The sequence below is a fragment of the Photinus pyralis genome, unplaced genomic scaffold (assembly GCF_008802855.1).
Source record: "Photinus pyralis isolate 1611_PpyrPB1 unplaced genomic scaffold, Ppyr1.3 Ppyr1.4_LG1, whole genome shotgun sequence".
Taxonomy (NCBI): domain Eukaryota; kingdom Metazoa; phylum Arthropoda; class Insecta; order Coleoptera; family Lampyridae; genus Photinus; species Photinus pyralis.
Window position 1 is genome coordinate 48,086,821 of NW_022170249.1, and position 16,748 is coordinate 48,103,568.

The 16,748-nt window shown below is 34.4% G+C and overlaps 1 protein-coding gene across 1 annotated transcript; it reads right to left on the bottom strand.

Moving 5' to 3' along the window:
• Positions 1–6,036: 6,036 nt before the first annotated feature.
• Positions 6,037–7,038, bottom strand: LOC116167562. Its single transcript, XM_031482957.1, has 3 exons — positions 6,980–7,038; positions 6,500–6,631; positions 6,037–6,454 (listed from the first exon to the last, which is right to left on the bottom strand). The coding sequence occupies exons 1-3, from the start codon at positions 7,035–7,037 to the stop codon at positions 6,312–6,314; spliced, it is 333 nt and encodes a 110-aa protein (XP_031338817.1). The 5' UTR covers position 7,038; the 3' UTR covers positions 6,037–6,311.
• Positions 7,039–16,748: the final 9,710 nt, after the last annotated feature.

The following is a 16,748-nucleotide window of genomic DNA, read 5'->3' on the forward strand; positions in this document are numbered from 1 at the left end:
CGAAATACTGAACAACCTAATGGTTTACAAGTAATCATAGGCAAATAACTTTAGAGTTCTTGTGATTGCTTTTTACCAACCATGCACCATACGGTACTGGACGAGAGATAAGAAAGCAATTTGATTGGGTTTGGTGTTTATACATGATTGGAGGATGAATTAGATGTTTTTGAACCAAAATGGCCACCTCCATGGTTTGAACCAGTTTGACTAACCAAGGCATCTTTCTTAAAAAATGAACTTTTTGCAGATTTCGTTACGAAATACTGAACAACCTAATGGTTTACATGTAATCATAAGCAAATAACTTTAGAGTTCTTGTGATTGCTTTTTACCAACCATGCACCATACGGTACTGGACGAGAGATAAGAAAGCAATTTGATAATGATTTCTTTGGGTTTGGTGTTTATACATGATTGGAGGATGAATTAGAAGTTTTTGAACCAAAATGGTCACCTCCATGGTTTGAACCAGTTTGACTAACCAAGGCATCTTTCTTCAAAAATGAACTTTTTACAGATTTCTTTACGAAATACTGAACAACCTAATGGTTTACAAGTAATCATAGGCAAATAACTTTAGAGTTCTTGTGATTGCTTTTTACCAACCATGCACCATACGGTACTGGACGAGAGATAAGAAAGCAATTTGATTGGGTTTGGTGTTTATACATGATTGGAGGATGAATTAGATATTTTTGAAACAAAATGGCCACCTCCATGGTTTGATCCAGTTTGACTAACCAAGGCATCTTTCTTCAAAAATGAACTTTTTGCAGATTTCGTTACGAAATACTGAACAACCTAATGGTTTACATGTAATCATAAGCAAATATCTTTAGAGTTCTTGTGATTGCTTTTTACCAACCATGCACCATACGGTACTGGACGAGAGATAAGAAAGCAATTTGATTGGGTTTGGTGTTTATACATGATTGGAGGATGAATTAGATGTTTTGAACCAAAATGGTCACCTCCATGGTTTGAACCAGTTTGACTAACCAAGGCATCTTTCTTCAAAAATGAACTTTTCACAGATTTCTTTACGAAATACTGAACAACCTAATGGTTTACATGTAATCATAAGCAAATAACTTTAGAGTCCTTGTGATTGCTTTTTACCAACCATGCACCATACGGTACTGGACGAGAGATAAGAAAGCAATTTGATTGGGTTTGGTGTTTATACATGATTGGAGGATGAATTAGATGTTTTTGAACCAAAATGGCCACCTCCATGGTTTGAACCAATTTGACTAACCAAGGCATCTTTCTTCAAAAATGAACTTTCCACAGATTTCTTTACGAAATACTGAACAACCTAATGGTTTACATGTAATCATAAGCAAATAACTTTAGAGTCCTTGTGATTGCTTTTTACCAACCAGGCACCATACGGTACTGGACGAGAGATAAGAAAGCAATTTAATAATGATTTCTTTGGGTTTGGTGTTTATACATGATTGGAGGATGAATTAGATGTTTTTGAACCAAAATGGTCACCTCCATGGTTTGAACCAGTTTGACTAACCAAGGCATCTTTCTTCAAAAATGAACTTTTCACAGATTTCTTTACGAAATACTGAACAACCTAATGGTTTACATGTGATCATAAGCAAATAACTTTAGAGTTCTTATGATTGCTTTTTACCAACCATGCGCCATACGGTACTGGAAAAGAGATAAGAAAGCAATTTGATAATGATTTCTTTGGGTTTGGTGTTTATACATGATTGTAGGATGAATACTTATGCATAATCAATTTTGAAGCATTTCAGTTAATGGCAAAAATTTATTACATTATAATGGCAATTGTACTTTGAAAGTGAGTTTGAATTGGGTCCTTTAATTCAAAGATGTAGACTTATGAACCACTATCAGCTGTTAGAAAAATAAAAAAAATCATTTCCAACGGGAACTCTTTCCTTCAATAAATAGGTAATCGTTTTAATTTATCATCGATGTAAAATAGAGTACCTATTACACTAGGTATTATTTAATTAAATGTTATAATATTTTCAAGCCCCGGGTGCCAAATAATATTAACGCTTTATCGAAGAAAGAATACGCGAAGGAATCCCACATGAAGGCTAACAACCTGTTAAGTATTCGCAAAAGATAACGAAATCTATTTTTAGAACAAGTACATTTGACAACACCGCATGATCTCTACTTAATACACCAATGTCATTTTATACACTATATGATCTCTACTTAAGTGTATTTATTTTTTGATCTCATCCTAACTGCTTTTTATATGGATAATTTTAATTGTATGAATTTCTTTCCCCTCTATAGGGGTAATGATAGAAGAACATATTTCATGTCATTGGCAACCCATTATACACGCATATTTTTAACTTTAAAGGGGGATCTCAGGTTATCCTACTATTATCCGGATCTCGACTTATATCAATAATAGATATATATATATATATATATATATATAAGTATAACGCTAAATGTACAATTATTATTTTTTGAAAAGATAAGAATTTATTTAAAAATTGGTATATGTTATACTCTTTATCATTGTAACAGAATTTTAAATGTTAGCTACCATTTTTATAAAAAAAAAATACATTTTTTGTTGTTGTTCACCAGGTTGTTCACCCTTATTGTATAAGAAAATAAAGAGATTTATTTTAGGTGTTCGAAGTGCCGGTTTATTAGGTTCTACCATACCTAAGTCCTAAGTGAATTCATTCATGCACATGTCTATCTAATAACTATAAAAATCTATAAATCAGTAAAATTGATTAGAAAAACTCACAGGAAATAAAGGGGTAATTAAAAATGTTAACAAACAATGCTAATCTAGTCCACTAATGACCTAAGAACCAGGTAATTTACAGAAGGTGTCATTATAGAAAAATCCAGTAAATGCACTGAATAAGTAATTTACTCAATAGTAAAAGAGATAGGCATTTGTGCATCTCCGTTCAAATATTGTACCTACAGCTTTTCGCTAAACTTGTTTACATAATATTAGTCCTTGACCATTATACATGGTCTATTGTGTTTAACAATAAATGAAGAGAATATGTAAACCTGGAAAGGATAGAGAAACATCGTTGGTCTCACTCAAGGAGTAGGTACATCGTCTAGAGATGTGTATTGTTGGTGGTCTAACCCATTGCAATAACATTGAAATACAAATTGACTACAGAGTCTCAGTTAATTTCATAGTGGAGCGCAGTAGGTTATATAACCCGCTCTTCGTGTATATGAAATAATCATGGCATGGATAGCGTACGCTGAGTAATCGTGGACCAAAGAGAGCCGAGCTCTCACGGTGCTTGCCGAATGCCTTCGGGAGTGTGCGTCGTAGAAGGGACGACTCGAATAAGGCTCGTGTATATCAATGGTATGGCGATAGTCAGAAGGAACGGATATTTTTGGTTTCTTTCTAGAAGGATTCCGTAAATATTTCCGTTTCTTGTTTCAAGATTCGAGCACACAAAGTAAAAGTTTAGATAATGGCCTATCCTGGACCACTTTTATTGATTTGTTATCGATCTTGGGAGCGCTATCATGAACCAAGCTTAGTGTCCTGTTATTGGTTGATTATCAATTTTGGAGACATGTTGCGTGTTATTGATTTTAAGACGTGTATAGTGGAAGTGGTATGTTTCCTCCTCGTGTTAATGGGTTAACTTCCAAGAAAATGGATCTCGGTACGTTCACTCCACGCAGGGATAGAGACTATTCTTAATTAATGGGTTATTGACCAATTAGGGGGAGGGTGTCATTGACCACTTTGACTGCAATTGTTGTAGACTTGGAGCTAAAGGTCGGTGTCTTCAAAATACGGCGGAGTAATTGACCACAATTGGGAGACAATACCCTGGAGCTCTCACGGTGCTTGCGGAATTTCTTCGGAAGTTTGTGTGTTAGAGGGAGATAGGTAATAGGGCTCTTGTATACAGTATTTTGTTACCGTAGAAGTTTGTCGGTGTTGCAATGGGAGGTGTGCGTCGGAGTCTTTTAATCTGTGTGAGTGAGGCTGTCGTGTCGTATGAGGCGACTAAACAACAGTAAGCCAGCCGCAAGTGTGAAAGGTGGTTGTGAAATAGGGTTTGTGACTTCTACTTTTCGATTGTGACTAATTTCTGTAGTGTGATATAGCTGTACCAAGGGGAAACCTGGGGACTACTTTGGGATCGTGTTGTGAGGCGGTCTCGGGTACTCGCGATTTTGTGGGATTTTATTTTGTAAAAGACCAGTGGGAATTTGATCCAGGCACCGTAGGCGATGCAGTGCTAGGTAAAGATATATAGGTGGCGCAGAATGGGATTGTGAATGTTAATATTTTATTTTCATAAATTTTAGGTTCAGGTGGATGCTGCCCCTGTTTCAAGTCTAATATATTTTATTAGTTAGCTAGGGCAGTGGCGTCTCTGGCTACAGTTTTTTGTTTGCAGCGTCAGAGTTGGGCTATATGCCAATATTTTCCTCGTTTAACTAGACACGGTCCAAGGACACTGGGCGAGCATTTATTTTTTAATAATTTGGTAATTGAAGTTTGGTTTAGCGAGTGATTTCTTCTCATTTCGGGTCTGGGGTCGCAATTTTTGGTAGTTGCGCGGTTTTAAATTTGGATCATGCACGGTATTAAGGATAGTATCATTATTTGGCAGGATTATTAAATAATATTAAGAAAAGAATTGGTCCTTATATAAACACATGCACATAATTATGAAATATTTGTAATAAACAATCTACATAAATTGGTGCCATTTAATAAAACAAGCGAAATATCCACTTTACTACATAATAACTATAAAAGATAATTTTCCTCTAGTAACTAACTAATTAACTTATCCAATCAAAAACCAATTTACATTTACAATGTTTATAGAAAACAATGATCACAACACCTTCTTTTGTTAACGTTTATCAAAATGGACGTTTGCCGTTGGACCCATAATGAATTCGGTTTTCTTGTAAACTGCTTACGAATGATTATTTATCAGAAGTCGACTGGAGAACTGCGACTGTCTTAGAATGAAATTGCAACTGGAGACTCCGGGGAAAATTTTCATGATAACGACTCGTTGGGGGTTGTTCTAATGTTCTTACTGAACAAGAACTTGCATCAATTTGTGCAACTTTTTAACTAGTGCAAAATTTATTGAATTAAACGTATTGCGAGTACTTTTACGTTCTTTCGGAATTAGCTAGAATTCACAATTTCCGGCAGTCCAAAAGTTCAATTCAAACCACCCAAGAACAGTGTTTAATAGTTGGTTTGCCGTACTCTAGCAATGCTTCACAGATCGGATTGCGTGAGTAGTGACATCAAAATGTATTACAAAGAAGACACAATTCTGAAAATTTACAAAAAGGAAGTGTTGAATTTTATTCTTCTACCTTTGGAATATATTTCTCGACATCAGCCACAACTGCACGGATCTATATTGTAATGAAACCGAATTTACCCGCTAAAATTCGATTTAAATATTCCCGAACCCGCGCCTGGCGCGAAGAAAGAATTCATTTCGTTTCCGTGGCACACGTGTTTTTTTTTCTTCTCTGGCCTACATTCAAATGGGCCATAATTGACAATAAACGTGATCTGCTAAAAGTGTGCGGAGTGTTCTAGTTGTGCCCTTTTGTATTTTGTATCAATTGGCGTATCCTATCCTATCTGAAATGCTCTTCTCACAGACCAACTCCTAGCGTGTTCATACAATGGTGACACTTGTCATGACCAGAGCAACTCTGTGTGGGATTCGGACTGGCTATCCAATATCCAAACTTATTCTGTGACTTTATTGTAATGTTTTAATGATTGTCTTATGTGTGTCCAATATCAATTCCAGTGGAGTCTATGATTCGACATTATATTAATTTACTTAACGACCATGATAATATGCATTCATGTTATTACAGACAACTAATTTTGCTAATAAGTTTAAATTAGTTTGTTGGCTGGCTTTTTTCTTGGTCAGTGGTTTTTTTCCCCAGCCTATTGCCATATTTGTACTCGGTGAACTACCATTTTCTAAATTTAATCTTCAATGCGAATTATTTTGATTAAATCTGCGTTTTTAAAGCATGCACTTGATTTATTTGTATTCCTTACTTGATCCTCATTCCGACAGCCAACACATATCTTGTAGCGACTCTTAAAACACAAGGTAGTAAGTGGTGCTAGTATTTTGCTAGTCAGGTTAGGTAGCTGTATCTAGACGATCATGTGCCATGGGGTTCAGTTAGTTTGGGAGGGATAGTTTTGAATTTAAATCTTTAGTTGCCCAGTATGCAGAAAAGTACTCATAGTTCTTATTAAAGCTTGGTCTATTTGATCAAAATTTGTCAGTATTGCAATAGTCACTTTCGCACTGTGAACAGTGTTTGTTTGCTTTGTTATAAAGCCTATGCCAGTCACAATTACGGATAGAACATATTCTTGACGCAAAGTCAACGACCTTATTGTCTTCTGTCTTATCTAAAAATAGATAGATGATATTCGTGTATTAGGTGACATACTTACTTCCAACAATAAATATGCAATATCCAGGTGGTGACCGATAACAACTTTTGGTAATATTTACAAACTGACGGCAGTTTTGAAAGTCCTTGGATCTACCTGTACCGCATTCATGACAATATCTTGTGCCCGAACCTACGATTCGATACGTTTAAGGAAATCAAATTTAAAATAATATATACAAGTATTCGACGTTTCAAAAAGCGTATTTCTATAGCAACAAACACTTTCGCAAAAAAAGAGTTAAGTTCTTCAATACAGTGGATCACCTTTTTTTTGCGTAGTGACCCATTCAAAATATTTACAAGGCAGTTAAATTAAAAAGTTATCAGTACAGTCATCTATGTACTTAATTGTAAATGCTTGTAGCCTGAGGGCGCTAAAGTAGTATATTACAGTTCGTGAGTACTAAACTGGTAGCAAATGAAGGCTTCCAATTTAGAGATCGTCCCTGCAAAAAATCATACACGTGTCTTTACATACCTGAGACAAAACCTATACACATGAGACCAACTGAAGCCAATACAAGTTTAAAATACATGATGATAATACTCGTCAGTGAGGCAGCCTGCACAAGCTTTTATACTTATGCGTTAACAGATTAGATACAACTTAAAATAGCTACTAATTACCTGCTTATCGTATTACTACGAACAACTTAATACTGGTTATTATTCCGTTCGCAAGTAAAAAATATTCAAAACCTGCCTCGAGATATACAAAGCTGCAACTTTACGGACCACGTAAAAACAATGATTTGTTTCTCACCTCATCCACACCTAGTTCACTACCGATCTGAATCCGAAATGAAGCTCACCTATGTTCCAATGGTCAACTGGCAAGACCATTTTATCCATAATACCTCCTAAATATATACAACCCACACAAGAGTGAAACAATACCCCAAGATCTCCCCCAACAAGTTAGTGCTAACTGTAACAAAAAAAAAGTTTTGAGCTAAAGAACCCTCGTTCCACAGCAAAAAGAACAAGAAAATGCCCCACCTTGGGTGCCAAAATCGGTTGCACAAACTGTTATCTTAAACAAAATTTGAGTACACTAGTATCAACACGTATGAAGAACGAGAGTTAAAAATAGAGAGTTTCAGAAAGTTGTTGACTCCTCATATTGGATTCAGAGCAATGAAAAGGTATATTAATTAACATTAATTTCAAGATGGAATTATACCTGTATGCAAATATCTTAGAACAGTAGATGATTCATTTTAAATAAACGGGTTTGCGAGCATTGCCCAAAAATGTAAAGAATTTATATACATTATGATTAATAACATACAGGTTGGAATAGTTATTTGTACAACTAGAGAAGAAAGTGGAGTCTTTCACCTCGAGTTGAAAATTTGACACATGAGCGTAGCGAATTAATTGAGAGTTGAAAAACACTTTCTTCTAAATTTTTACACATAATTTTTTCTTAAACTACAACAAAAATAAAAAATTATCGTGTGCAATAATGAAGTTTGACACTTTGCAATCTAAATATGGGGTTGTTTCAATTTTAAAATGTCATTATTAAGATTAATGTAGCAATTGTTTTTTACTTCCCTCACTACAGAGGAAAATCGCATTTTCTTTACCCTTTTTGGAGACGAAAGTAGTTGTTTCTAAAGTAGTTTACGAAAAATTTGTTCACTACCTCTCTTATCTCTAAGAATCCATTTTAATTGGCGAATTAGAATCTGTCCATATCATATCTCAAGTGATTTATTGTTGTTATGTATCACATTCTGCTATAATAACAACTTTATTATGTAACAAATACGACGAAAACTAATTAAATCCGCCTAACAGCTTTACTGCAAAGCATCACGTAGGTTATATGACAAGCAACCGATTTAGGTCTTGTGACAATCATGGTGATGAGATTTTTGTAATTATGGCATTTGATAGAATTAACGATCAACCAACTTTTAACATCAATCCTTGTTATTTGCATGTGGATTCATATATTCTACTAAAATAATGACGGTAAAGGTCCAAATTGATGTCCCTAGATACTTATCATTTGTACACCGATGACTCTTCAACCTAAAGTTGAGGCACCCATCTAATTAACTGTTCCACTTTTCCAACGTGATCTTGTCAGGGTAAAAATGATTAATATAGTAATATACAAATTGGCAACATCCAACCTAATTCACAAATTGGTAAATTATGAACCATTTTGAGGTTCCTAAACGGGATGAAGCGCTAGGAGAAGCTGCAAGATCAGACATACGACTAACTACGAGCTTTATTGGCCTAATGGAGTGTCGTTTTTATGGGAGAACCCAAACTGCTCCGTTTTAGTTCAGATATGAGAGGTGTACAGTGTAAGTATAAAAATATTCCTTGCACGTTGCGGATTGCCCTTTTAAATATAATACATTCAAGTTATTCCTTATTACCTAGGTACATATTAACGTAGTAGAGTGTCTTTCCAACAAAATTGACGAGATTGCCTTTAATCAGACTAGACTCTTACAAGTTGTACGCACGATGGCACTGCCATATTTTCTAAACATGTGTTTACATGCAATAGTATACCGTAAAATAAACAATTTATCTCTACAATTTAACTGTGAGGTAAGTGCAGTCAGAGCTGGGCAGTATTCGATGTTGTAAAAAGGACAGTGTTACTATCAAAGGATTTAAATATTTTCTAATGTTCACAATGTGCAAATTGCTACACATGTTCTTAAGAATATCAGAAAGGTCGCCATTATTTTTCGGCCCAAAAACTTATCTCGAGGATAAGAGACGATAACCATATTGTTTTACGCCGCAACACTACGATAGATTTGATAAAATCAATATTTCTAGAGATACTTATATATATATATATATATATATATATATACTGTTCAAGCACCGGTTACGAAATCTATTCACCCAAAACGATACCAGGTGATCATGATGTAGGCCAGGCGTCTCAGGGACCCAAAAGCAGGTTAATAAGGAAAAAATTTTAATAAGCTAATTTTTGTTTTAAACCCTTCATTGGATGTAAATATTGGCCCGTATGAATAAAAGTAAGCCAAATACTTATACTTGCAAAATTCAAAGTGAATACTCGTAAGTGCCCCTTTATATTGGTTTGTTTAGCAGCGCGGCACTGCGTCCTGTCCTTCTGCTTAGCAGCGCTGCTAAGTCGCCCAGTGCGAAGGAGCACTTACGACTTTACGAGTATTTACTTTGAATTTTGCAAGTATAAGCATTTGCTTACTTTTATTCATACGGGCCAATATGTGGTAAGTAGAAAAATAATCCTCCAACTACGACCGTTTAAACAAAGGGAAAGGTGACTTTTTTTAAATGCTATTTTGCAATTATCTCCGTAACCACGGGTTTGGGGACAAAAATGGCCCAGTATATTTTGTTCCTTATTAAATTTCCTACAAACTTTATCTTTTTCTGCGTGAGACCATTGGTGTTCTAGATAGTGAATTAAGAAAGAAAGTTCTCGCTTACTACAGCGGTACTGGCGTCATATCTGTAAGACAAGTGGTTCGCATTCACAAAATATACGGTGTCAATGTGTCACAAAATGGTTTTAGTTCGTGTCAATATCCAGAATAGTTTGGACATCAACAAAAAAGAATGGCGTTATTCTCATTCAGTTATAATTGATTAAAAAACACGAAAAACGTGAGAAAAGTAGTTTCCAATTTGAATTTTGTGTATAGGTTGCGAACGGGTCCGTGAAGTTGGAGTGTCGACTTGAAAGGAATTAAGTTCCAAGTATCTCATAATTTTGTGCTCATTTTGTGCTAATTTGTGCTGCTAATTTAAAATTTTGTGTGAGTCACGGTATAGAGTATTTCAAATTTTTTGGGACATTTTATTTTATTCACGGTTTGTGCTAATTTAAAGTCTGGTGCTCATCTCGTCAATGGACAATGGGGGGCATCCCACCTTCATTTTTTATTTCTGATCTATAAAGTACATTAAAAATATAAAGACCCGTGTGTCCTCAATTTTTACTTGCGAGTAAAATAAACCCAAAATAATTTATTGAAAAGCTGTGTTTTTAGTCCGAATTTGAAACGCTTCAGTCTAAATAGATACGTCACAAACTTACAACCATTCACGTAGCAGTGTGTGCGAGGGTTTGACGTTTGTCGGATTTGACGTTTTAAGAGGCATGTTTAACTGCATCTAAAGCTGGATTCACAAGAATACGAAATCCGACGATACGATCATCCGAAATGCTTATGATTGGTCAATAATTTGAAATGTGCTTGACATTTCAAACTATTGACCAATCATAAGCATTTCGGATGACCGTATCGTCGGATTTCGTATTCATGTGAATCCAGCTTAACGCGAAAGGAACGACAATTAGTGACAAGTGCCTGTGACAGGTGACGCAAGTTACAAATGACATTCTCTTGCTATATTGCCAATTCGTTGTCATCTGAATGGTTCTAGGAGCTGATTGGTCGGGCTTATTACGCCACAGAGCCCAACACAATCATATCTTTTTGAATAAACCCTTAAAACCGCACATGTTCATTATTTTTTACTAATCAGCCTCTATTCTTAAATAAACTTTTATTGTCCACAAAAATGTTTTATGGTTTTAGGTACACGCTTATTAAATTAGAACTACGGAATTCAACTATACTGTAAACCCACATTCAAATTTTTCGCATGACTCGCTTGAGCTTGGTGGATATAATTGCGATCGCCGTTTTTTGGAAAAATTTCATCAAATGTCAACATTTTAGATCATTTTAAGCTACTTTTAAGGAATAAAATTTTCCCGTCTGTGTGTACGTACGTACGTACCTATGCACATTGTACGTTGACCATTTTCCTAGGTAACGGCTGGACGAATTTTGATCAAATTTTGTTATGCATTGCCAAGGTTAATAATAATAATAATAATAATAAGGTCTTTATTTGTTTAGACAATTAGAAGGAAAAGAAACATAATTCATTTTAAGGAGGATTAAGGGAGATATAATAGGCGAAGTCTAGCCAAGTCAGGCTACTCTACTTAACCTACGATACTCGTCCTCTAAACATAAATTAAACTGAAATTAAATGACTTAATGGCATAAGTAAGCAAAAATGAGAAACAAAAATATATCAATATTTCAACGACCAAACAACTAGCTGAAAGATAAGTAAGGAATGAAAGTTAGATCTCAAGTGTGGCTAGGTAGTGATTCACACGCTGCAAATTCAAAAAGTATTGTTTAAGTTTAAATTTGCACTTATTGATATTAAATATCTTAAACTCATCAATAAATAAATTAACTAATTTCACGGCATTATAAATAAATGATCTTTTATACAAAGCGGTCCGGTGCTGTGGAATTGTAAATTGTGCATTATGCCTAGTATTGTGCGAGTGAGTACTGTGCCTTAAATTGAATTTGGACTTCAACTTACATGTAGTATTGTTGTTTAAGAATTTGTGTACAAATGTACCCCTATGTAAGTGCCTTCTATTTGCCATGTTTAACCACCCAGATTCCTGAAATTTATGTGAAATGTGATCAAACTTTCTCACTCCATACACCAAACGGATACAGGAATTCTGCATCCTTTGAATACGTCTGCTAGTTACACAATCTAGACACGGGCCGTATATAAAGTCACAGTAATTAAATTTTGACAAAACTAAAGTCTCACATAGTAACTTTTTTAAATTATTATTAAGAGTGTGTCTAATATTATAATATTGTAACGTGATTTATAAATTCGGGTTCGATTTATATCAATATTTATTAAACAAAACTAAAACACTATAAAAACTGTACAATTTATATCGACTATTTATATCACACTTCGCAATTTAGATCAGATTTTCGCGCTCTATGTTTCGTCCGTACTCGATCTCGTTCGATAGTAAAACTGCCGCGATGTTCGGTCCGCAACCATTTATACACGCAAGCAATGTAAGTCAAGACACTCGCGTAATTTTCCGTATAAGTCTGGAATATTTCTATACAAATCCCACTATCGCGCGCGTAGAAAATTCCAGAGCGCCAAAGGCGACGTCATGTCTGGAGCGTTTCCGTTACAATATAATAATAATAATAATAATAAATGACTTTAATAGACAATTTCTATACAGAGCCTGTCTAAATGGCGGAGTTCAGACAGGGATATCATCCGTGTCTGCTCTTCCACTCAACCTTTAATTTATTTTATGTTAGTGTATTTAACTAGACAGGTCATGATACATACTAAAAGTGAAACAAAAAATGGAGTAGTACATCTAAAACTCAAGAAACAAGATAATTATATATAGACAATTAAGATGTGGTTTACAAAGTAAGCTGTTAATTGTTTTTAACACGGAAATATTTTACATATTTATTATGTTTTTAGGATGTTTTTAGGAGGAGTCGACGAACACTAACTTTGAATTTATCTGGTACATAACATTTTACATCTGCTGGCAAAGTATTATATACATGAGCAATCGCGTACGAATATGACCTCTGAAATATTCCTTTTTTATGCTGCGGAATGGTTATATGGTCTTTACGGCGAATGTTAATGTTATGTACATCTGTGCGAAAAGTTATTTTGTTATAAAGATAAGGAGGTGACTTAAAGGTTACGATTTTGTGAAAAAGAACGGAAGCACGAAGTAAGCGTCTTTTCTCCATGTTTAACCATTTAATTTCTGATAATTTATGTGAAATGGGTAGCCTTCTCCTGATACCAAAGATTAGTCTTAGGCACGATTTTTGTACAACCTCTATCCTTCTAGAATTACGGTCAGTGAGACAAGGGCCATACACTGTAGAACAGTGGCTGAAATGCGAAAGAACCAGAGAATTACATAATAGAATTTTTGAATTTGAATTTAGAAGGTGCTTAATCCCATAAATATACCCCAATCCCGCGTAGGCACGTTGTATACACACCTTGATATGTTCCTCAAATCTTAAAGTAGAGTCTATAATTAAACCAAGGTTTTTAACATTATTAACAAATGACAAAGACCGATTGTTGATTTGAATATTTAACTTAGATATTATCTGTTCCCGATTGAATAAATTATGTGTTGAGCCAAATAAAAGAATTTTACTTTTCTCCGCATTTATATGTAGTGAGTGATCTGTGGCAGATTTAATAAAGTTGCTTAGATCCGTGTTAATAATCGCATTAGCGGTATCTATGTTGCACTCTTCAAACCCATAATATAATTGGGTGTCATCCGCGTAGGCGTGATAGTTTACGTGTTTTATTGAAGTAAAGATCTGGGAAGTATAAATAACAAAAGAGGCCCAAGTATTGAACCTTGAGGAACCCCATAGTGGATCGATTTGCGACTAGAGGCTAATTCATTATTGACAACTATTTGGGCTCGGCCATGTAAATAGCTTGATAGTAATAATATACAATTTTTTCCTAAACCTATGTAATGCAATATGGAAACTAAAATGTTATGATTAACCGTATCAAAGGCTTTCGTGAAGTCTAGTAGAATTAAAACTATAATCTTATTTTTGTCCATATCAGTAATGATGTCATCTGTAACCTTTAATAGTGCAGTTTCACAACTATAACCACTTCTGAATCCAGACTGTAAACAAGGCAAAATGTTAAATTTCGCAAGGTGTGACTCTAATTGAAGGTACAACACTTTTTCGTATATTTTTGATAATACTGGCAGTATACTGATAGGTCTCAGATCTGACATGTTCTCGGGATTACTTTTTTTAGGTAGAGGATGCACCATGGAAACTTTCCAACAATCTGGGAATACCGAATGTTCCAATGAAAAATTTATTAAATGTATTAAAACAGGGAGCACAGAGGGACAGCACAGTTTCAACATTTTGAAAGATATGTCATCTATTCCCGCCGTATTTGACTTAATTGAGTTAATAATTGTAAGAATACTGTTTGCATCAATCATGGTAAATTCAAATTTATCTCCTACTGGCACGACACAGTTTGATCTATAAAAATGTACTAAAGTACTGTTGTCTTTCGACTTATTTTTCACAGAGGATATAAAAAAATCATTTATGTCATCGACATTATCAAAATGAGGGGGTAATTTAGTGTCCTTATTTTTATGTGCAAGACCTAGGTTTCCTAATTCTTTGTAAATATTAGTTTTGAGAGAAATATTTTTCAGTTGATATTCAAGGTACGCCCGTTTCTCTATTATAATGGCAGTATTCACTATAGGTTTCGTAACATTTTATAGTATCGCCAGTGACCAGCATCCTTGGTTTTACGAAATTTTGTCCCTGCATTATCACGTAATTTCATCATGCGTTTTAGAGTATCCGTTAACCATGGTGCTACCTTTTTCGTTATCCTTGCTTGCCTTCTTGAAGCGTGAATGTTAAACAAATTAACTATTGCACTATTAAAAAGCGTTACCTTATCATTAATATTCGACATTTGATAAAAATTATTCCAATCGATGCACTGAAGATCCATAAGAAATCTATCGAAGTCGATTAAATTTAAGTTTCGATAAAACAATATGCTTTGAAACCTTTTTTGAATTGTCTGCTAACAAATCAACCGCTATCACTGCATGATCAGAAATCAAATGATTAATGTCAACTGAAACTGATTTAATGAAACTTACGGATGAGGATAGTACATGATCAATTAATGTAGAAGTAGTGGCCGTAACTCTAGTAGGTGTGGTTATCCGTTGTGAGATGCTAAACAGATTTAACATTTCTAAATACTGTTGAACACCGGGCTTATTTGGATTCAGCAGGTCTAAGTTAAAGTCCCCAAGACAAATGATATTGTAATCAATAGTTAAACAATGAGAATAAATCTCCTCAAATTCAGATACTCAGCATAATTGTGTAACGAGGGGGAACGATATATTATAACTATTATATAACTGGACAGTTTACTCACAATTTTTACAGCCAAGCATTCAAAAGTCGTTGGAGCTAAATTGATACGTGTGACATGGAAATTTCTTCTGTAAAACAATGCAATTCCTCGCCCTCCACATTCTTTATCACGCCGAATAATTTCATAATCGTCATCAAATTGTATGAACGCATTAGGGATATTATTACTTAACAAGGTTTCGGTGACTCCTAAAACATCAAATACTTTATCGTTGTTTATAAAATACTCTGTAAACTTATCATAATTTCTTATTAATGATCTTGTATTCAAATGTCCTATTTTCATACTCCAAAATCAAAAGCAGTAGGTAAGTATAAAGTATACAATGCAACAAGCGCTAGAACTCAATTTATTATTATAGATACAAAAAAAAACTAAAAACTTTGACTGTCCACTTTGTATTATAAAAACCTAGCCAATTTCTAATTTAATTTGTTAACATTTTATTAACATGAAAAGTTAAATACAAAACAAACAATATTTCTACATAAATTCCAATATAAAAGTAAAACAGAAAACACCTGTTTTTGATTAAATAAAAATAAAATAAAGTAAGATTCAAAAAATGGTGTATCAAAAACATAACATAATTAGCAACTTAAGCAAAACCAAAAAAATTCCCAAAAACAAAAAAAATATAAAATTATTAGATATTATTCATAATTAAATAAAAAGAAAAATGATTGTTCTAATATGACTATAAATACCGATTACAATTACACAAGTAGTATCAATACTGTTCAACCTTCTCTATGTATTCACTTTTTGTTTTCCGCTTCTGGTAACTACTCCGGTGGCACTCGAAGTTTTGGTTTTCGACATAATCAAGGATAATTGTTCACGTGTAGTAACACTTTTTTTACCGTCCTTTTAGTTGATAATTATTCGGCCATCAGAAGTCCACACATTTTTCTTCTCAAACGCCCCCTTTGCTTCAAGTAAAAGTGCGTAACGTTGTTTTGTTAACGATTCAGTTATCATAATGTTAGAACCCTTAAGATTCTTTTTGTGCGTCCAAACCTTTTGACGATCATAATAAGATACCATTTTTATTATTATTGGTCTATTTTTTTGAGAGACTGTCGAGACTGGCCCCATTCTATGACAGCGATCTACCTTCGATTCATCAAACACCCAATCATCTATATTCATGGTATCGATCACATCTTTGACTACATGTATGATGTTTTCCTGGGGATTTTCACGCACTCCATGTACAAGTAAACAGTTGCGTCTACTGTACATTTCTAAATCGTCTATCTTATTAGTTAGCAGACTTATACTGGAGATCATGATTTTAACGTGGTTCAACATTTCTTGTTTAAAGGTGTAAAATTCTTTAGAGAGGTTTTCGATGGTTAGTTGATGTCCCACACTTGGTAGTGCAG